Source organism: Larus michahellis, chromosome 1 (assembly GCF_964199755.1).
Source record: "Larus michahellis chromosome 1, bLarMic1.1, whole genome shotgun sequence".
NCBI lineage: Eukaryota > Metazoa > Chordata > Aves > Charadriiformes > Laridae > Larus > Larus michahellis.
Genome location: NC_133896.1, coordinates 207,721,493 through 207,744,364, shown reverse-complemented (window position 1 = coordinate 207,744,364; position 22,872 = coordinate 207,721,493). Strand labels below are relative to the sequence as shown.

The 22,872-nt window shown below is 39.7% G+C and overlaps 1 protein-coding gene across 1 annotated transcript in view; it reads right to left on the bottom strand.

Annotated features, from left to right (window-relative positions):
* TRPC6 (transient receptor potential cation channel subfamily C member 6) overlaps nt 1-22,872 on the bottom strand; it is a 108,276-nt gene that overhangs the window by 31,075 nt on the left and 54,329 nt on the right. The window contains exon 2 of the mRNA XM_074570906.1: nt 4,689-5,463. Within this exon, the coding sequence (XP_074427007.1) occupies nt 4,689-5,463 (775 nt within the window). The remainder of the gene's footprint in view (nt 1-4,688; nt 5,464-22,872) is intronic.

Here is a 22,872-nt window from a genome sequence, read left to right as displayed (position 1 = left end):
GAGACTGGAGAAGGCAGTTAGCAATTAAACTACAGTTGGAGGCTCTAAAAAGAATCAGCCCTTAATTCTGAACTAAAGTATGCACGTGCTTTATTTTATGTATGTGACAGACATGTTCAGGGCTCCTCAGCAATTTAGGAAAAGACAAATTTTGCCACACCAAGGATGAGGGGACAACGTTGGCTGCTCCCACCCAGCAAAAGGAAGGTGATGGTTTGGGGTGAGTGCTGTGGGCGGTGAGGAACCAGGGGAACAAAAAGCTGGTGGCAGAGGAATGAGAGGAGAGGTGGGGGTGACAGTGGCTGCTGCTGAGAGGGGACACCAGCCCTTTGTGTCAGGAGCAGCCGCAGACTGTCTTGGTGCCCCAGGTAAGGGAGCAGGCAGGCCATGGTCACTCTGAAAACCTCAGCTGACCATGTGAGCAGGAGAGCATGGCCAGGAGAGCATCACCACAGCCGTTTCTCCCAGAAGAAAGGGGCCTCCTCCACATGGCCTCCTGTGCCCAGTCACAGGCTCCTGATGTCCCCCAGACTGTGCCCGGGATGAAAATGCTCTCAGGGCACAGGCTGACATCCCACAGATGAGATGGAGCAGTGCTCCAGACCACGTCCTGGCCCTGCTTAGCGAAGTGTAGAGGCCAAGACCAGAAACATAGGTACTGCTGTATGAGGAGTTAGGATTTCGAAGTCCCTTACGAAAGTAAGTGGGACCTACATGTAGGATTTAAGCATCTCAGTAGGTAGATAAACACATTATTCCCCTTACAAAGGTGGCCCCTACCCCTTCTGTGCCTCAGTTCTTCTCTAAAAGGTGACATTAACTTTTCTCTGAGAGAGCTGACAATACCCATAATGAAGACTGGGACCTGATTTCTGTAATGAGGCTGCATAAATGAAAACAAACAGAAAATCAGACTTTGAGATGATAAATGGAACTTTCCTTCTCATCAGAAAAGCAAACTCAGATGACCTTATTAGGGGCATTAACTTAAAACAAACAGTAACATATCTACGTTTATTTTAAAAATACGTTTTTTTCACTCCATCACATTAAACAATAAAACTGTCTGTCACCATTATAGCTGCAGAGGACTTTGTACTTAATGCAAATTTTATCCATTTTGAACAGCACTGGCCACAGCTGTCCCTCTCAAAACTCCAGGCCACATCTCTGCAGGACAACATTTGTCAGATATCATCTGCGTCCTTATGAACATAGTAGAGATATTTCCTCTAGGGTGGGAAAATGATTTAGACGACAGAAAATACAAGCGCTATCCCCCAAAATAAAAATATTCTATATAATATCAAACCTTGTAAAGCTGCATACTTAACCATGACATACAAAGCTAAATTAAATGGCTACATTAAATCCTGAACACCTCGGAATTACTCAGGAAGCCTGAATTAGTTATTTGATTGCTAGAGAAATATTCCTACGCTGTGCTTGACACATCTGTCCAGCCAATCTTCCTTCAGAAGCCATCTTCTACTTCTGGTTTTACTCCTAATAAAGAATTATCCTCCAAAACGCTTGTGAAAACAGTACCTGCAACGAAATGCAACAGGCATGTAATGCTAGATAACACTGCTACAGAGGACTGAAGGAAGTAAAGTAGTTTATTCCAGAGAACAGCAGTTTCCACTGATTATGGCATTTCCTGTTTTGCGTGAATCACAGTTTCATGGTCAGTGTTATCTCTGATGGTGTAAGACAGGAGAGAGAAGTCATTTAGAAGTTATTAATGAAGCAACCAGCATCACAATTCAGCATCATCCCTTTCCATCGCCTCTGAGGAAGACGTGGGAGTCGTCTGTGCCGCTGGTTGCTGTAGGCACCCACTAGGAAGCTCCCCTGCAACAATATCCCATCAGCACTGTAAGATAGGTGACTTTCAAAACAGTGTATTACCAGAAAGTTCAATTTTCATTCAGGCAAGGTTTTAAATGCTTTAAACGGGCTCAGGCAAACCCTAAGTGGAGCTAAAGATTTACCATGTTCAGGTAATTTATTCACTAAAATTATACTTGTTTTGATTACACTAACACGTGCAACACATTTTCATGAAAACCACATTTTTATGCAGGGACTGGATGATTTTATGCAGTATCTGGATAATTATAGCAAACTTCTGAAATAAAGTAAGGGCAACAATTTTTAGATAAATTGCTGCAAGCAGGGACATGAGCTTGCAGGAGCAGAAACCAGCCCAGACTCAGTAAAGAAAACAGCATCCATTTCCTGCAGCTTGTACACACAACCTTTGTACTGCCTGCTATGGACCTAAGCCAGGTATTTCTCAGTCAAGCCCCCAGCCTGTCTAGATATTGTACATGTTATCACTTATCAATAGTGTAAATGTTAACTCTCGTCAATGCTCGTATAAATGTATTCCTTTGCCTTTCATATTTATCCAGAACTCACCAGGTGAATTTAGTACCTACAAAAATGTTCCCAAAAGACCTTATGTTGCCAGCCGCCTGCTCTTGGTGAAACCTTAAATTAAGAGAGACATTTCCATGTTGCCTTGTGCTTCTGCACCTCATTATCCCCACTCACCTTCACTGTATTCTACAGAGTACATACGTCCCAGCAGAGCTTGGCTGATTAACACTCGGCAATATGGAGCTGCTCTGCCTCTTGTCCAGCCTCCTCTTTCTGCTGAGGGACAGTACCTCAAAATCTCCGTTGTAATTCTTTACGCAACACTACCCTAGAGGTAGACATCTACTTTTAGAGAAGGCAACGGAAGCAAAAGAGGAACTGAAAAAACAAGTCACAGGGATGAGCCAGCTCATGCCGAGGAAGGACCTCCTCATGGCTCTTCAGGGCAGGCTGCAGAAGCGTGTTTTCTGAACCAGCCCACCCTTTCCCACCCACGTGCTCCATTCCCTGCCCTGGTGGCACCAGGGACAAATACCGCACTCCCAGTTCATCTTGCCGCTTAGGAACTGCAGCATACATTTGAAGGACGCTTCTTGCTGACAGTTCCAGATGATGATTTTATTTATCTTTATAATAATCTTAGCTTGTGTCGCTCCAACTGTGGTAAACGGAGCTATACAGTGCCTACAAATCAGACAACAATCTCAACATAGCCATGAACTTAACAGGCGGCATTTATGGTGTATGAAAAATGTTTTCCTGTTCTGTTCTAAATTTACTCCCCTTTAAGTTAATCAAGTCCTTTTGTTCACATCTTCAGCAGCTGCTAAAGAGAAAGAAACAAGAGTATGTGGTTTAAATACTCTTCTCTGAACTGTACATGAAAGCAGTGAATGAAAACTCAGTCCACTGAGGTCCTAAGGATTTCTGCCAGGGACTTCATGAGGCAGACTTTCATCCTCTGCTGTAAGCTGAAATGCTCTTCCCAGAATTTGGTCTTATTGATATAAAATAAAAATTCTCCTCTGCTCCCATTCCAGCTGTTTAGCTGCTCTTTTTAAGAGCCCCTTGCACATTCCCTCTCCAAGAAATATTTCAGCTTCTTACAACAGATTGGTACCACAAAGGTACCCCCACGAGAACGAGTCAGGAGTAATTAACTCAGAACTGCAGCAACTCAGCTCAGGTTGGCTGAGCAGAGATGGGTTCACGGCCTTGAGAACTGTACCACTGCTCGGAAGATTAGCATTAAATATTGATCATGGCAACTTCAAACTCTTCCTAACACAATGTTGGAAATGATTCTCTTACTTCTTTGGAGGGGGTTTGACCTCCTGCTAGTGAAGTCTAGATATCTTACTCTGTCACAGCAGTATCATACGCTAGCATCTGCTTTCAACAGGGTCCCATAAGGTAAACCCAGTCCAAGTGATTTTAGGTAACCTAAGTCATAATTAACACTGCCTATGTTTGTACAAGGCCTGACTTTGCATTTACGGAGAGCAAAAAGCTTACATTCTTTCTGTCTTAACACAAATAAACTATGATAAATATTTTTGTAGGTTGCACACCATTGTATCTACATAATAAAAAAAAAACCCAAAGAACATTCATGCTTCAAGGATCTAAGGGGCCTTGAATCCTTGGATCTCGACTATTTCTTTTTTTTTTTTCAAAATCATGCATTTTTGTAACATTAAAAATTATATATAACACTGAAAAAGTCTTTAACTTCACAGAGTTCACATATAAGTAGGTACCAATAAGTCAAAAAGAGGAAGAGGTCAGCAGAAACACCAAAGACAAGCATCACATAAAAGAAGGACAAGAGGGACATTATTTAGAGTTCTTTTAGTAAATAACTGTAAAACACTGTGAGAAGTGAAAAAGCTTTCAGTCCAACTACGAGCAAATAATGAGAATGTATGAGGGTTTAGCAGAACCATGCAACTTGTCTCGTGTAAGTGACTGAACTGTCCTGCTAGAGTCTCCTCTTTCCCCTGTCCTAAGCCAGCTTCAGTCCTGGGTTTGAAGGGACTCCCTTACTATCCTGCCTGACAGGGAGTGGAAAATTAGTTCTTTGGCACCTTCTACATAAGCAGCATGAATTACCATCAGCACAGAGCACTAAGACATTCCCAAAGATTTAAATCTCCCATTCATTAGACAATTATACATTTTCCCACGTTATTCTGCTGACCTGTGAAGATGATGCTGATCTATCACCGTCCAAGAAATGGATAAAAACCTTTGATTGAACTTTGCAATTCTGTGTCTGTCAGAATCGGTATCCCTCTACTCACCTTAAACTCTTTTTCAATGTTGGCAAGCACAGCCAACTCATTGCTGAGCTCTAAGGCAGTCATTACAGGGTCTTCACTGGACAAAGACAGATAAGCAGGGCTGGCCAGACCTTTGTAGGCATTGATTCTAGACCTAGAATGGCTGAAAGAGTCATGCTTTTGTTTCTGATTGCATTCACTGCACTTGCAGAAATAGTCATGTGGCCTATCGATCCGAGCTCCTTTTCTCAGCAGAGTGTGGACAATCTCATATTCATGGCAGTGAGCGGCCAGAATGATTGGTGTGACATCATGGGAAAACCGTGTGCCATCTTCATCGTATGCATAGAAATCATCATGCTGGAGCTCCGACTGGCTAGGACTCAAGGCAAGCCTCTTGCCTTCGGCAAATGCAGGATGGTTTAGGATGGCTTCCACTATCCGAACGTAACCTTTGCTAATAGCCAAAAGCAAGGCATCCCCAACCCGAGACAGGTTCTCCTTCTTTAGCAGAAGTTCTGTGATCTCCAGGTGCTCATTGGCAACTGCCAGCTGTAAGGCGTTCTGCCCCATATAGTCCACACAGTTCACATTGAGTGAGGGACATTCTTCCAGCATTTTGCGAATAACTGGAATATTTCCATATTCTGCTGCATCCAAAAAGCGCTCCTCCTCAAGAGAAAGACTTGTGGAGTGGTCATTAAACATATAAGCTGGCCCTCGACTGGCCTGCCTCCTCCCCTTCTCCCGGAGAATGGTCTGTCGTCGTAGCGCTAGTCTATTCTCGTTACCTCGGCTGTGTGGAAATAGAGAAATTATTAGTTCTACTGTATGCAAGGGCAAATCCATTTTAAACGATAATTAATAAAAATACTTTAATGATCTATCTGCTGCATATTTTAATGCACTTAGCAACCACTGTCGCTACACAGCCCCAGAATCAGTAGCCAGCAACCTTTTATTTCAACAAGGAGAAAAAGACTTAGTCAATCATCATTTAAGACCATGCCTTTTTCCCTGTTTTGTCCTCCACAACTTTTGCATAATATTTAGTGAAGGTGGATTGTGCTTCATGTGAAATAGGTAGAATAACAGTTTAAAAGGTAAGGTTCTTTCTCAGGTTTATACAGAAACCCCTTTCTGCTTTTCCGGCACTCTTCTGTCCAAACTTCTCATCATCATTTGGTATCCCACACATCCCTCTGATGTGTACGGTCACTTCACAAAACGGTCACTTGAAAAACCTGATCGCCTTCTACGAGAAAGTAACCTGCTTGGTTGATGAGGGGCAAGCAGTGGGCATTGTCTACCTGTATTTCTCCAAGGCTTTCAACATGGTTTCCCACAGTCTGCTCCTAGAGAAAGTGATGCATTATGGTCCAGATAAGTGGTCTGTGCAGTGGGTGGGGAACAGGCTGACAGGCCGCCCCCGGAGGGTGGTGGTAAAGAGCTCCTTTTCAAACTGGCAACCTGTCACAAGTGGGCTCCCCCACGGATTGATCCTGGGCCCAATGCTGTTTAATATACGGATAAGTGATCCAGATGATGGGATCAAGTGTACCCTGATGAAGTTTGCCGATGACACCAAACTGGGCAGGGAAGTTGGCACTTTGGAAAAGAGAGACACCCTGCAGGTAGACCTGGGTAGGCTGGAAGAGTGGGCTAACAAGAAACTTATGAAGTGCAACAAGGACAACTGTAAGGTCTTGCACTTGGGAAAACATAGTCCAGAAGTGCAGCACAGGCTGGGATCTATCTGGCTGGGGAGCAGCTCTGTGGAAAGGGACCTGGGGGTCCTGGTGGACAACAAGCTCAATATGAGTGAATATGAGTGCTGCAGCAAAGAAAGCAAACAGGCTGCTGGGTTGCATCAACAAGAGAGATAAAGTCATCATCCCACTCTACTCAGTGCTTGTCAGACCACACCTGGAATACTGGGTTCAGTTTTGGTCCCCGCTATACAAAAAAGATGTGGACAGGCTGGAGAGGGTCCCGAGCAGGGCCACAAATGTGATCAAAGGACTGGGAAGCCTGCCATGACACAAGGCTGAGAGAAGTGGGTTTGTTCAGCCTTGAGAAAAGAAGGCTTAGGGGAGACGTTATCACCATGTTCCAGTATTTAAAGGGTCGCTACAAAGAAGATGGAGACTCCCTTTTTACAAGGAGTCACATGGACAAGACAAGTACAAGTTACTGGGTACAAGATCGGTACAAGTTATTCCTGGGGAGACTCCAACTGGACACAAGAGGAAATTTTTTCACAATGAGAACAATCAGCCATTGGAATAGTGTCCCCAGGGAAGTGGTGGATTCCCCATCATTGGACACTTTTGAGATTCAGCTGGACACGGTGCTGGGCCATCTTGTCTAGACTGTGCTTTTGCCAAGAAAGGTTGGATAAGATGATCCTTGAGGTCCCTTCCACCCTGGTATTCTATGATTCTATGATTCACAAAAGAAGTGCTTCCTATTTTACTCTAGAAAAGAAGAAAGTATTAGAACATTTTTACACGCTAAAATTTCACTTTCTGGTTACACAAATATTTTCAACAGAAAACATTCAGCTAAGTTTGAGAATTGCTGCAAGAGTGAAACTATGTTTTCTCCAGATGAATGTACTACTTTCTGACGCTTTGCTAGATCTAACAGATATTTTGAAGGACTTCACTGGAACAAGTGAGTATCAAAACAAAGAACATCAGATGTCAAGTTCATTGTTTAAATATATATTTTCAGTATAAGGATGACCTGGAGAATAGCGATGACATGCAATGACTACCTCAGTCCAGAGACAGCCATGAGGACAGTGAGGATAGCCCACGTCTGCTCAGCTGGTAGGAGGAGTCCCAGTGACACCACATGAGCCTAGATGCCCTCAGGTGGCCCTTCTGAAAGCCACCATCCCCTCAGGATGCCATTCACCCAAAGCTCTTTGCTTGGTCTATGATGGTGCTAAGTCACAGCTCAGAGTGAAGACGTCATGGTTTGAAAGGAGCCAGCAGTTGCAGGATGAGGGACAAGAGATTGCCCAGGACAGCAGGGCACACGAGCATGGAAATTCTCTAAATTCCCTTCTGCCTCAGAAAAGCAGGCAGGCTGACTTCGCTTGCTTTTATTATTTTACCCCCATCACTACCTCAGCAACCGCCTAAATTACATTTTGGATCTGATTTCTCCTCATCAGCCCTGCTGATGTTTTTCTGACATCTATAATTGAATGCTCAGTCATAAATTGAATCTGTACGAGATAAAAGCATATCGACTGCATTGTATGACATCTGTTACTCCCCATCTCCACCATCCTTTTCATTATTGGAGTTCATAACCTTGATATCCTATTTATTCCTCCACTCAGTAGCTTGCCAACAAATCCTGCCAAGTCTTGCTTCATGATAGCTCTGAAATGTTGTCCATTCATCTACTACTGAAAGCCACAGCCATTCCTCACTTCTTATATTAATCATTCATTACCTCATTAATAATTATTTAATTATTAAAACATAAAGTGAACCATATCAACACTAAGTTTGCTGAGAAATGCTACAAAATATGCTGCATTCTCTTTAACAAGAAGAAAATTTAATTCATGACTCCATTATTTCAGTCAACCAAGATCCCAACCCTCAACAGAAATTCAGTTGCAAATAATTTTCTCTCCTAGAATTACTCTGCTAAACTACATAATATTCACTACAACTTCATCTCTTTTCTTTTTGAATAGCAGCTTAATGATTCTTTACACACATATGCTCAAATACACTTCACTATTTTCAGTATTTCCCACAAAATAATAACCATGAGCATCATTTTATTCATTAAATACAAGTATTTCAATGACAGTAAAAAAATCAGTCTTTGTGACTCAAAATGTCTTCACAAAAAGTAACATTACAAGATATTATTTCTTCAGATTTATATTTAACTTCGCTGTAAGTTTCCTTTTTGCCTCTTGCCTTCTCAGTGCCACAAATATGGGAAGCATTGGAAATGCTTCAAATTGCTGAAGTCCTAAATCTAAAAGGACAATTTTTCTGCAAGATAATTACAGGTGTGGAATGTGGAATATATCAAAATTGACAACCATCACATTGTCCAATATGCAGACAGTACTAATACCGTGCTACAGTGGCAAGTTTACAGCCTTAGTTTGGACTATGTGTGTCATTTCATGACATGGAATAGTTAGATCCCATCCTCATCTACTCTTCAGTATCTCTACAAAGGCTGTCTCAGTTACTGTGGGGGTTCAAAGCATATGAGAGAATGTGGATATATGCTAATGCCTTATAGGTAAATATGCTGTATGGCTGGTTGAAATTTTTCCATGCATATTTCTAGATATTTTAAAATTAAAAAAAATATATTTTTATTTGTTGAAAATAAACAAAGGAGAGGTTTCATAGAAAACACGAAAACTGAAAGAATGAAAATGTTACTGGCATTGGTGACAATATTGGTGCCAAAACCTGAAATTCATTAAATAGAAGCCAGTCTTTTGATATATCTACAAGTGTTTTACTGGAAAATTGGGTGCTAAATTGGATGAAATGGTAGAAAGCGGAGATTGCAGCAGAGAAAGCAGACGCCAGACTCCCCAGTTTTGAAAGTTATACCTTAAAGAACTGTAACGTGGTTCCGAAAAGTTTCTTCAAACATGGAATATGAGAGTGTATTGGTAAGGTGAACATCAACCGGGAGACAGGAACGAGAAGGAAGTTAAAGACAAGGGTAGAAAAAATGAGAAAGAAAAGCATGTAAGGGGAAACTTTAAAACCTGCTGGGTTTTAAGATTTACGCACTGAATAACTCTTAGGCAATGACCATAGCAACAGCATAGGGAGACAGGTTCCTTAACTTCCACAGCAGAGTTAGTTCTCAAAAAATAAAGTACTTAAATGCTTCAGTTAAGTTAATCCTACAGACAAGGGTTTTAATCGGGCTGTATGTTTCTTGAGTTTTAGAGCTTACTGGAAAAAAGATGCTCAGTGTAATAATCATAAAATTTTGGAAAAAAAGATGTTTAGTTGATTCTGATCAACTGATCAGAACTGATTTTCATTCACCATTGCCTTTGCATATCCAGACTGTGCAATGCTTGGAAAAAAATACATTTTTATAGTTAAATGAACTAGAACTAAAGTAAAAATAAGCAATACATAGTGTAGTTACGCATCTTCTACCAAATTTAATTAAACTTGGTGTAGTTTTAGAGCTTAACTGATAAAAAATAAAGTTTTTCTAATGTAAAAGGACAAATTTATAAAAAACGGATACAAAAACTTTGACTCCACTGTTTTTAAGACATTCTGCAAATGTGATGTCGTGAGAGTGCACTAAATTGTGAATTGCTACTCAACTGCTACCTTTTTTTAGGAGATATTTAGAAAAACAAGTGTATCTGGGTTGGACATACTTTACATATATATAACATTTTTTTAAATTATTCTTCTATTCTCCTGCACTTTTAATGAACTATCATATTGGGTTTTTTTGATGCATACTGCTTTGCTCTCTTTCTATTCTACAGCTGAGTGTATAAATGCAAGAACCTAGCAAAATCATCATAGGAGGCAGCCCTAAACAGGTAGGAAGAATAAAGCATTATTTGGTCAAAAACAGCATTTTCAGATGAAATATAGATAAGAAAGGTGACATTTAGAGTGATTACTTCAAAAAGTAATACTTTTGAGGTGGTTTTTTCAGTTTAGAAAAATGTAGCAAGCTTACAAAATTCAATACATATATACAGGAAAAGTAGGATAAATATCAAATAAAGAGCATATAGGGTTTTTTTCCTGAGATATGCTTCCACAGTTCATAGGATTTGTATTTATTACTAATAAAAAAGTTTACTTTCAAAACGAATTTACACATAGAACTCAATATTGCCCTGCTGGCATTTAAATATTTTGTGCTGCTTGAAGGAGGAAGAAATGTTTCTCTGCTAGCAATTTGGAAAAAAAAAATATTACAAAGTATCAAAAAATTAAACTAATTATTATATATAATAGTTACATATAGATATAACTGTGCTTGCATCATTTTGTTATTATCTAGTCAACCTCTTATTTGACTTATATTTGACTTGTGTTTCCTTTTGCTACTTCTTTCACAGTGGAAGCTATAATGCTGTTTGGATTCCACAGGGCTCAGCAAGTTTGGGTAGCAAAAGGTGAAAACGACCACCTCTATCTGAGAAGGCGCTGTGCGATTTAGCTCTTGACTTGAATAAACCGTTAAAATCAGATTTTTTCAAAGTATCAGTTGCTCAGTTTCTCTAAACGTTTTTATGTCAAATGTAAGCACTACCACAATAACAAAATGCAAGTTTTACTATTCAAAGAAATGGTGCTTCTTTTCAGTGTTTGGTATGGAGTCAGACAACTCCAACTGAAATGCAGTAGCAGGACACACTGTACAGCAGGTTAATCACATCATGTAAATTTGAGTTCCCAGTCCAATCAATGAAATGAAAGTAAAAAATTGTATTATATCCTGATCACTTCTGAAGCTATGCAGCCCCTTCCATAGTTCTTTGCTCAATAAAAGCCATTATAGGTGCTAATATTTTCTCAGTGCAAGTTTTGCAGCTGACTCAACTGGCAGCAGAATGAGTAAAGGCAATGAGTAAAGTAACCAGCGTCTATCATGTACTGATCTTTAATCTACTTCTTGTATTTAGCAAAGGAAAGGCTTTGAAAGATTTGAATTAACGTATGTCAGCATATCAGCTGCTACAACTGTTCTCATCTGTACTTCTACTAACTCTCATCATGGCTACTGCAATTTTGCTCTCCACAGCCTCTTCAGACTTTAAGATGTGACCATCTTCCAACAAAAGTCACTGCTGTATCTCTCACCTTAGAAATCCCCAGAGCACCCATGCTCCCTCTACCTTATTTCACCCCAATTTGTTCTAAAGACCCAAACCACCGTGCTTTAAGATATACTTGTTTTGCTCCAACTGGTATCATGGATCATAGAATCATTTAGGTTGGAAAACACCTTTAAGATCAAGTCCAGCTGTTAACCTCGCACTGCCAAGGCCATCACTAAACCACGTCCCTCAGCACTATATCTACCTGTCTTTTAAATATCTCCAGGGATGGTGACTCAACCACTTTCCTGGGCAGCCTGTTCCGATGTTTGATAACCCTTTTAATGAAGAAATTTTTCCTAATATCCAATCTAAACCTCCCCTGGTGCAACTTGAGGCCATTTCCTCTTGTCCTTTCACGTATTACTTGGAAGAAGATACCAAGCGCCACCTTGCTACAACTTCCTTTCAGGTAGTTATAGAGAGTGGATAAGGTCTCCCTCAGCCTCCTTTTCTCCAGGCAAAAAACCTTCAATTCCCTCAGCTGCTCCTCATAAGACTACAAGGGTCTATTTCCCTCAATCCTTACTCCATCAGTTTCTCTCCCATTCCTTCCATATGTGCTGCAACTGTATACGTGAAAGCTCCTGCTGCTAATATCTACTATCCAAAAAGCCATGCTGCATCTCCTACCTACCATGGGACGCGTTCACAAAGACTAAATTCAGTTTAATGAGGTTAATCTCTCCAACTCCTGCAGTAAGTAAAGGCAAACAGACACCACGAGATCAAGATTCAGAGCAGGAACTCCATCTCTCCATAATCTTGTAGATTATGTACCGTGTACAGGATGGTTAGCATCATCAACATAACATTAGCTATGTTATGTTTACGTTAGCCTAAGATAAATAGCCTAAGTTCCCCACATCTGCTCAATGCATAATAACACATCTCTACTACTTATCCTTCTGCTTCTGAGTCTCAGTTTTGGAAGAAACATTACGACAATACCCATGCACGCAAAGATGGAGTTAGGAAACCTAAAGTTCATCTGGAGTTAAAAGTATCAAAGGATGTGAAGACCAGCAAAAAATGTCTTCTGAAAGTGCACTAGAAGCAAAAGGAAGACTAAGGAAATTCATGTAGGCCCACTTTTAAACAAACTGGTGGGCCCAGTGACCAATGACACAGTATTGAGGTACTCAATGCTTTTTTTGCCTCAGTTTTCACCAGTAAGGTCTGTCCCTAGACCTCAAAGGTCCCCAGCAGAGTGAAGCATTACATACATTTGAGGAAGATTGACCTGGGCTACAATTAAGCCAACTGGACACACAATCCTGAAACCTTGCATCCAAGGGTACAAAGGGAGCTGGCAGATGTCATTGCAAGGCTGCTCTCTATCCCTTTTTAAAGTGCATAGTGACTGGAGGAATTTTTACTCATAGGAAACAGGTTTTCCTCCTTTCTTAGCTACCCACTGGCTTCTCAGTTTTGAATAAACTAATCATTGAATTGAAGGAGCACAATAATCTGAGATGCAGAGACCATCCTACTGAGCAGCATGCTGGCAAATTCCATATCAATCTTGAACTGCTTCTTTCTTCATGATCTCTGCAACAATCACTTACTGCTAAGCATCATTTAAATAATTTATACTGCAATTATTTGAAGAGACAATAGATTCAGCCCATGAAAAATATCATAATAATTTTTTAAAACTCCTTCAAAAAAATAGAGATGCATTCAGTCTAGATTCAGTTCTTATTTAAACTAAGTGACAAGATGTTGTGGTTTAACCCTGCAGGCAGCCAAACACCGCACAGCCGTTTGCTCACTACCCCCAAGTGGAATGGGGGAAAGAGTCAGAAAAAAGGTAAGACTCAAGGACTGAGATAAAGACAGTTTAATAGGACAGAAAATTAAGGGAAAATAATAATAATAACGATAAAAGAATATACAAAACAAGTGATGCACAGTGCAATTGCTCATCACCTGCCGACTGATGCCCAGACAGTCCCCGAGCACCAACTGCCACCCCTTGGCCAACACTCCCCAGCTTTTGTTGCTGAGCGTGATGTTATATGGTACGGAATATCCCTTCCGTCACTTGGGGTCAGCTGTCCCAGCTGTGTCCCCTCCCAGCTTCTTGTGCACCCCCAGCCTCCTCGCTAGTCGGGTGGTGTGAGGAGCAGAAAAGGCCTTGACTTAGTGTAAGCACTGCTCAGCAACAGCTAAAACACCAACATTGCTCTCATCCTAAATCCAAACCACAGCACGATAGCAGCTACGAGGAAGAATATTAACTCTATCCCAGCTGAAACCAGGACACAATAACAATAGCACTGATTTAAAACACCTATCTTTATGCGCCCTGCAAAACTAAACCAGTAGAAAATTATTTTGCTATCATTTGATCCTTATACAAGGAAACGAACCCTTCGACAGGATCATGGTGGTTATTTTTTCCTGAGATGTTAACAACTTCAGTTAACCAGCCAAAAATTGCAGTTCATTAAACATTTTCTCTTTCATTTTTCAAATAATAGAAATCAATTATATTTCTATTCCAGCAATACATTCAGTACAATTTATGAAAACAAAGAGTAATCATTGCTAGTGAAGAATACTTAGAATTAGCTTGTTTGTTCAGTAGTGTTTCCTCTTTCCTTGCCTGTATTTAGAAGAAAATAATTTCTTAAATGGAAGATTAAGTACATACATTCCCTAGACACTAGTTCATCTTCTGGAGTAGAACTTATTACAGAATGAAATAGAAGATTTTTGCGTTGTTTGCTGGACTGTAGCGCATGTCTGATGCAGAGCTCTAAAATCTCAGTGTAATCTATTTTTCCTTCATCAATATATTTTATATCTATGAAATAATTTTCCTGTTTTGGCCATTTGCAATTGCAGTTAATTAAAATTAAGGGTCTGTAATTAAAACTGGTTCTTGCAGCGTAAGACTATAAATATGTTTAATTGTAACAGAGAAAGCAAATTGTTCCACTTCATTATTTCTGCTTAATTAGATACACATAGTAAATATTAATTCAGGAGGTTTTTTTAAGAAGAGTATAAGATACTTGACTGTCTCCAAGAGCAGGGAAAGGAATTGACCTGATGATCCAGAATAGTATGTTCAGTCCTGTTCTGACCTTCTTATATTTATTTCACCATTACTAAGGTCTTTTCAGTCCATCTTTTATCAAAAAGATGCCCATGTTAGCACCTATCGTCACAGATCCTGGCCACATAATTCTAAAAGCCACTTGAAACCTCAGCCTTCCCAGACTACTGAATAACTGTTTGTTGCAACAGATTATTAATGCACTTTGGGGGAAATGTAGTCTAAATGACCATAGTTATTACTTAAGAGCCAGTATGGCCAAGCCTGGAATACTGTCATCAGTTTGGATACCATATTTCAGGAAGGAGTTCTACAACATAATAAATTAAATGCAAGAGAGCAGCAGTGGTCACACAGTCTCTACCGTATTTTCCACTTCAAGCGCAATAAGGTTGATTTTGTGAATTATATAGGGTGGTATTCCAGTCATCTCATTTCTAGCATAGGAACAGTAGGATTCTAGTATAAATTAGTCATCTTGATCTACTCTGTAGATAAAGGAGAGACAATTCTCCTGTCTACCTTTACTATTTATTGTAGGATAGCATAAATTTTCATGTGGAGCACCTACATTTTTCCATTGTTTAAAAAAGAATCCTAAATGATTAGGTAAGATTAAGGCCTCCTGTAACGTAGGTAGTTTAGTAGGAACACAGACCACAGAAGGATGATGGAGTCAAGTCCCTTACAAGTACAGATGCCAATTCCTATTACAATATTAGACTCTTTCTTAAAGGAAATTGCTGTCTTGCTGGAATTTTATTTACTCCCACTAATCTTGCTGAAAGACTAATCCAGAATTTGATTGTTCTAGCAGTTAGAAACATTCACCTAATTTTCAGCCTAAATTTAATAAAGGAAAATTTGTATCTATTTGTTTTTGCTTAGGAACCAGAATTGTATTTCAAATTAAGTAGCACTTTCTCCTGACAATGGTTACCCGCAACCCACAGACACACAGCAATCATATCCCCTCTCAGCCTTCATATTGCTGAGCTAAATCAAGCTCATCTCATTTCCTGCTCTGTCCATGCGGTTAAATCTGCCACAGAACAAAAACCTACACAAGTACGCCTTCCTGAAATATATAGTAATCCCATGGGTCAGTGTTTGCAGTAAAATTGCTAGCAACCATTTTGTATTAAAATGTACATCTTTGGCTATCTCTGTGGTGCATTTACATTCAAGAAATTAGGCATTACGGATTCCTCTGTGAGCCATAGATAAGTCTCCTGCCTTTGCTGACTTTCCTCAATCAGGTGTCAGACAGTGAGTCGCTGATTTATGAACTGAAAGAACTGCGATGAAAGGTCTGATTTCGACCCTCAGCTCCCTTTGAGGACACAAACCTTCCTTATGAAGAGTTGTAGAGCTGGGAAAGTTTGGGCATGGGAAACAATTGTGAGCATTCACAGCATTATAATCCAAAGTAAAAAGCTTTTTAGGAGAGTCTGCAATAGCTGCCAGAGGCTGAACGAGCTTGCATAGTGACACGATAGCCGCCTCTTCTTTTTCATTTACTCATGTAGGAGGGTTTATTATACTCTAAACTTACTGTCTGAAAGCACTCTGTTAACTCATTTAAACTTGAGGTTTGGCTTACCTTCAAAAATTTATTACCTGTGGAAGAAGACTATACAACTTCTTAAGAAATCAGAACATATAAACTCAGAAAATGCCATTCTGCTTCCGTCTTCATGACTATGCTTTAGTAAGAGACACCACGTTGAAGTCCTTTACTTGCATGTATTAATGCAAAACCAGACATAATGCCTGTAGCTCTCATGAAGAGAAAATAAACGTGTACTCATGTATACTGCCAGCAATGCAAATCTACAGGATGGAAGCACGGCAAGGAAAAAAGGGGGCTGAGATTGCTGGCAGCATCCTAAAGAAAAATATTAAAGTCATAAATACTCTCAGAGCAAAGTAAATGGAGAAAGTTGAGTTATGTTGCCACACTGGCTTAACCACAAATTTCTCAATCTCATGAAATTCAATAATTTTGAAAACTGGCCAATTGCTAAGCATGACAATAGTATCCACTGCTTGTTGAAACTCAAGTAGCTAGCTGAAACAATGTCGAAACCATTAGTAACCAACTTTGAATCACCTCTGTCGGTGAGCGTCCAGAAAACTCAAAAGGCCACAGACTTTAGAAAAAAACAAAGTAAACAAAAAAAAAAAGCCAATGTAAACTATATCAATCAATTTCAAATTTAATTCTCATATGCTGTTGTTAAAGTGTCAATAATTAGTAATTAGCTAGGAGATCAGATAAGAAGTAATACCAAATAAGACCATCTACATCAAACACCCAAGAATAGATTATCTTGGAACAATCTAATTTCCTTCTGTAACAGAATAAGAAGCTGTGTGAGCCAGGCAGGACCCACATATATGTTACAGGTCTTTAGTTATTATAACAAGCAAACTAGAGAAAGGCTGAAAGAAATTATGAAGAGGAAGCACAGTTGGTTGAGAAACTGTAGTTATCAATCCAAGGTTATAAAGACAATTTGGTCAGAAAATCTGGCTTAGGTCTGGTATTATTTCATACATTCCTGAAATGCGATGGATGACAGAATAAAAACTCCGTGTTTTACATTTGCATAAGAACTTAGTCTGAGAGGAACTGAAAATGGGAGGAGAGCAAAGCTAGGATTTTGAATGTGCCTGACAAGTGATCTGAAACAAATGCTATGCAATTTGAAAACAAGTAAAAAGTTTTGCACCTAAGTAAGAATAAGCAAGCACACATTAAAAGATGGGACTGGCCTAGGTTAGTTTGGAAGGGGTAGGTATGAAATAACATTGCTATTACGCAAACCTGTGGTGACACAGGCCCCGCACTTCGAGCACAATACAGAACAACTGCAATTAGTCTAGAAGATGACTAGCGAGCTGACCAAAGGTCTGGAAGACAAGAAGTAAAGAACACATAGGTTTGGGTTAATCTGCATAAAACTGAAGGAAGATAGTGTTCAAAGCAATGGTGAAAAAGGAAGGGAACGATTTGTCTTTATTCAGGTCTGGGATTGGTAGGCAACCTGTAGCTCCACAGTGCCTAGAGCTTGATGGTAAGAAAATATTTCTATTCTTCCACTCTTCTTTATCATACATATATTAAAAATATATGTAGTATATAACATATAATATATAATTTGCAAGATATATTTTGTAAACTAATTGATATATATAAAATACATAGTAACATGTATAGAATTAAATAATATATACTTAGTACAATCAGAGAGAGGATGTGAGCTCAGACAGAAACATGGTCTGAACCTCTATGCGATGCCACGCTATAGGGCCAGGAGTGATAAGCATAGAAAGGAAGATTAGGTTAAAATTCTAAATGTAAAGACAGTTAACAGCTGGAAACAAATATCTGAAAAAAACTTGGATTTTCCATCACCAGAGATCTTGAAGGACAGCTGTGATAAACACGCTGTAGCAATGGCTATGGGACAGCTGAGCTTGCTTGGTGGAGAGGAGTTGGCTAAAACGTCCACATCCCTACTAGCCCTATTGTCTATTATTTGACGCTGCAAATCATCAATAGGGACATACCTGTCTGATGGGGGAAGACAAACCCCTCAGACTATGTTAGTCCGTACTCATGCTTCTTCTGCAGTTGTCCATCATCAGTCAGTCACTGAAGCCCATGATGTCCCACATCCTTTACTATTACAAAGCATGTGTATGCAGCTCTCACAAGATACGTCTCTCTCCAGAAACTGGTAACAAACTACAGACCACGACAACTCCCTGGCTTGCATCCGATGGTTGAAGTTAGAGCCCGTACAAGCTGAAGGCATGCGAAGTGTTGAGCGTTGATAAAGGCCCATCTCAAAGGCCTGGAGACCGAGTCAGGGTGCTGGTTATTACTGTCTCCAGGTCTGAGCTCGGCAAGGAGCGGCCGGGAGAGCTTGTGGGACCACCACCTATACACCATCAGAGAGATGTTTATCTTTTACAGGCAGCACGATGGCTTCTTTTGCTGGTGTCTTCTAACTGGAATGATCTTTGATCATTCTTTGATCTATTTAATGATAATGGGAACAGCCTCTTAATAGCATCCGCTTTGGTATAAAGGCTCACAGTTTCTCCATAACCCTTAGAAGCTGGTGCTAAAAACTAAGTGGGCTAGTGCTGAAGCACTCTGTAAATAACAAGCCAAAACCAGCTGTGGACATTTACAATAAAATTTCCAAATAGCCAGTGAGTGGTTGCACTAGAAGCGAGAAAAGCCCTTAATGAACATCCCTTCAGTATTTCATTTTGCAGCACTTGAAAGGTACAAATAAAAGTATGTCTATCTGTGTAGTTTTTTTATCAGAAGATATACATCTAACACCGAGTATGAAATATGTCATCCTTAAGAGTGTTACTTGAAATTATGTCTGAAACTGATGTGCCTTCTGGGGCTGCCCTGGAGGCATTTCTGAGACCTGGACTGTCATGGCTTTTTGTTTACATACTGCTGAGAAGTGTTTTCTCCAAGCTGATTTATTATGTTGTGCAAATGCTTTTGTACAGAAGCAGTTAAATACAATTAATTTTAAAGAGTATTTCCTCGTCTGCAGCTTGGTGAAAAGTTCACATCTGTCGATGTGAAACTGGAAGGGTAGTGGTCTGAGAAACATTTTCTTCAGGGAATAGCAAAAAAAATTTTCTCTCTCTCCTGGAAAGCAGTTCAGTAGCTATTTAGCGGTTGATGGAGAGAAAGCACACAACACAGGGCTAACAACCATTTCCCAGGCTCCTTATTTCATTTGTCATTCTCCCTACTTTTTACCCTGCTCTTTCACTCCAGCAATAAAACCAGTGGCTTATTATTGATGAAGCAGCTGCCCACCACTGAAACGGGAATGACAAGTAAATAGAGAAGTTTAAGGAAATGGTTAAGAAAATAGTGTCTGGAGACAAATGGTGCAAGGAGGAAAGGCAACCTGGAAAACTGTAACTGAGTCTGGTTAAAGGAGATTTATCAGAAACAACAAATAACACTTTGAAGAATTCTGATTGCTTGAAGCTTTTAAACAGAGAAATGGGATTAAAATTCTTTCCTAAGCATAAAAAAGGAGAGAAGGGAGTGCTTTACCAGCCCACAACCTGTTATATACCATACTTGCAACGCAAAGAAAATGGAGCAGATTCAACAGCATAGGACGGTAAGGCAGGACAGATGACACTACGAAACGGGCTGAGACTGCTTAGTATGGAGTGTCAGGAGATAGCTTTTCATTTTTATCATCCTTTTCTTTGGCGATTAGTGTAATTTTAAGCTTTAGAAGACATCTATGGAACTAGGTTTTGTAGGTCTGAAGATCCCGTTGTACCTGAGCACATACATAATTTCTTGCTGGCTGCTGAAAACTTTTGGCAATAACCCTAAATATAAGCTTTGAGGTTTAATTTTAGGGTCACTATTGAAAACCTGAATTGCCATTTTCCAGTACTCGATCTTGCTCAGAACGGTGTCTGGCTATGTCTGCAAAACTAGTTCTTTTATGTCTAATACATACCTGCTAAAACGTTTTTCCTCAACTGTAAAAAAATGCTGAATGCATTCACCTTTTAAAACACATTTTAAGTGTAATTGCCTTATTTCACAGATTAGTTGATCAGTATGCTACCCTGAGGTTCTTTAATGCCAAGAAGCGTTTTTTTTTCTAGAATATTTCTTGCAGAAGGTGGCAAAGAATACCGGTGTGTGCCCACCAGAGGGAACTCCTTACTAAGCCTGGCACTTGATAACACCATTATTCCCCTCTGTACCCAACTTAATAAAAAATGTATAGCTGCACGTTCCTTACATGTTTTCCATGAAGTACCTTTTGGTGCACACTGCATGATTTTGTTACATCCTCTACCCGTCTGGAGACAGACTGTCTAAAGTTCATTGGTTTCAGCAATGATAAAACAAATCAAAAAATCTTAATAATTCAAATTAAAGCTAGCATTTTAGCTAGAACACTGGAAAAAAAGAAAAGTTAGAAGTAAATGAAATACAAAGTATGACTTCAGCATAAATCTAACAGCTGGCTACTTTGCTAATTTGTGTTTCTTGTATGGAATACCTGAAGTACATCACAGCCTTCATTGCCACATGTTTACAGAGATATCCGATTTACAGCATATTCCAAGGGATATACTGAATTCTGTATCCCTTCCTACAGTCTCATGCATAGCCATTTTGAGATGAAGTAATCATTCTGCAATTTTGGAGGTATCTATACGCCTTTGGAGTCGGGGCTTAAACAATTTGTATAGGTCTATCTGAGCTGCCATGTTTTGCAAAATTGAACATCCTGTGCCTTGTTCACTCCTCAGTTACCGGGCAGTGTCACATTTTGTCACTGCAGTTCATGGTTCTTTTTGAGGTTGCTTCTGTTAGTGCTAGAAACTATTGGCCCTTTCAGAAGTTCAGTCTTCTGGTCAAGTACTTGCTCTCCAGCTCAAGCCACGTCTTTTGCAGAGCTATTAACAGGGTACAGTATATGTGCAATGCAAACAGTCTGCTGTGCTCGTAATCTCCTGTGAGTTACCGGCTTTCATTACACACCTCATTATGAGGTGACTATCAGCTGATGCTGCTACCACAGCAGCACGCAGATAACAACTTCTAGGTGACTGGCTGCCTCACGCAAGGTTCTCCTTTCCCATCAATTATCACTGGGGTTTCTGTGTTAATAAGCTACTGCAGCTAGCAATCTGAAAATTCAAGGTCTGACTTTACCCAAGATGGCAAATTAGGATCCATTTGTTTACCTAGGTATGAGCCCACTGAAAAGGTCTATCCAGTTCATATTAGATCCACCACTGAAATGTCCATAACCCTCCTAATGTCACTTCTTTCTATTACTGTTCTTTCATTATTACTATCGTAACACTATTCTTGATGAATTGTAGACTAAATCACTGAAGCCAACAGGTCTTTTTTTTTTTAAATGAATGTAAAACATTGTCCAGTTAGAAGGATCACAATCAATATAATGTCTGCAACACAAACACAGCTGGTTGTCTATGACAAACACGCCTCTATAAACAGAACATTGCATTAGTAATGAAGTAGCAGACGTCAACAAGACAGCCCTTGCTATTTTCTCATAGTTCCTTAGGAACAAAGTGATAAGAAGTTCAAATAAAAGCAAAACCCACTTCTCGTATAGATCTCTGGAATGTTATGCTACCATGTAGTATGTGCTTTAGTGCTGTGTTCCACTGGTTATAAATAAAAGCACTTAAAATAGAGCGTGGATACTTGTACCAATGCTAAAACTGGATACAAACAAAGCAAACTTCTATTATACACAAGCAACTTTATCTTGATACTCCTCTGCTGGAAACTCTAAGATTGCTAAAGAGAAACTGTCTTTCAAACTATAAACCACAGACAAGGTTCAGTGTTTCATCTCTCCAAATCAAGATGCTTTTCCCATAGAGATGGAGGGACATAAACATTTCCTTTAGCTTCAGAAGGATTAAAATTGGTTTCTATCCAACTAAACAGATTAATTCCTATACTGTCATAATTTATATGGCGTAGCAATTTTGCTAACTGCTTAGTAAATTAGGTCAGGATGTTGTTTCATGTGCATTCTTGCAGAAACTCTCCCAACCCTCTGCTCTGCTTTGGCTGCTCATTGCTACTCCCACACCATGCCATGTTATTCTCACGTAAGTACTGGGGCATCTCCAGGCTGACCCTAATCAAGGAGCTTATCTGAATGAAAATTAACATTTCTGAAAAACAAATACATAAAAAAAAATGCTTACTCTAAGCTGACCTCCCCGACAGAGACAAACACCTGTGCTGGCCCATGCTAGGAGGTAACGTGCGGACGGGAATCAGTGGCAGGGACTGAGGAGAGAGGGAGACAAGATTCTTGTGGTGACAGTGGTTGTTGAAGTAACCCCGAATTGTATGGAAATCTATAGACTAGTGCTACTTAACAAACATCTACAGCAATTCTGGTCTGTGCCAGAAAGACTACTGTGTACCATGTCACTTAGTACGACTTCTTATTTTCCTTGTGCTCTTCCCTCTGTCCATCGCACCACCCCGTTTTGCTTCATATTATATTTATTCATTTATTTATTCATTTATTTATTTTATTATTCATTTATTATAACTGAGAGATCTATTAGTCAAAACATTAGGCTATAAGGCAAAACATACTTTTTTTTTTTTCAATCAACATTTTGTATTCACTTATCAAGTGAAAAGATAGATGATCTATCTATGATGA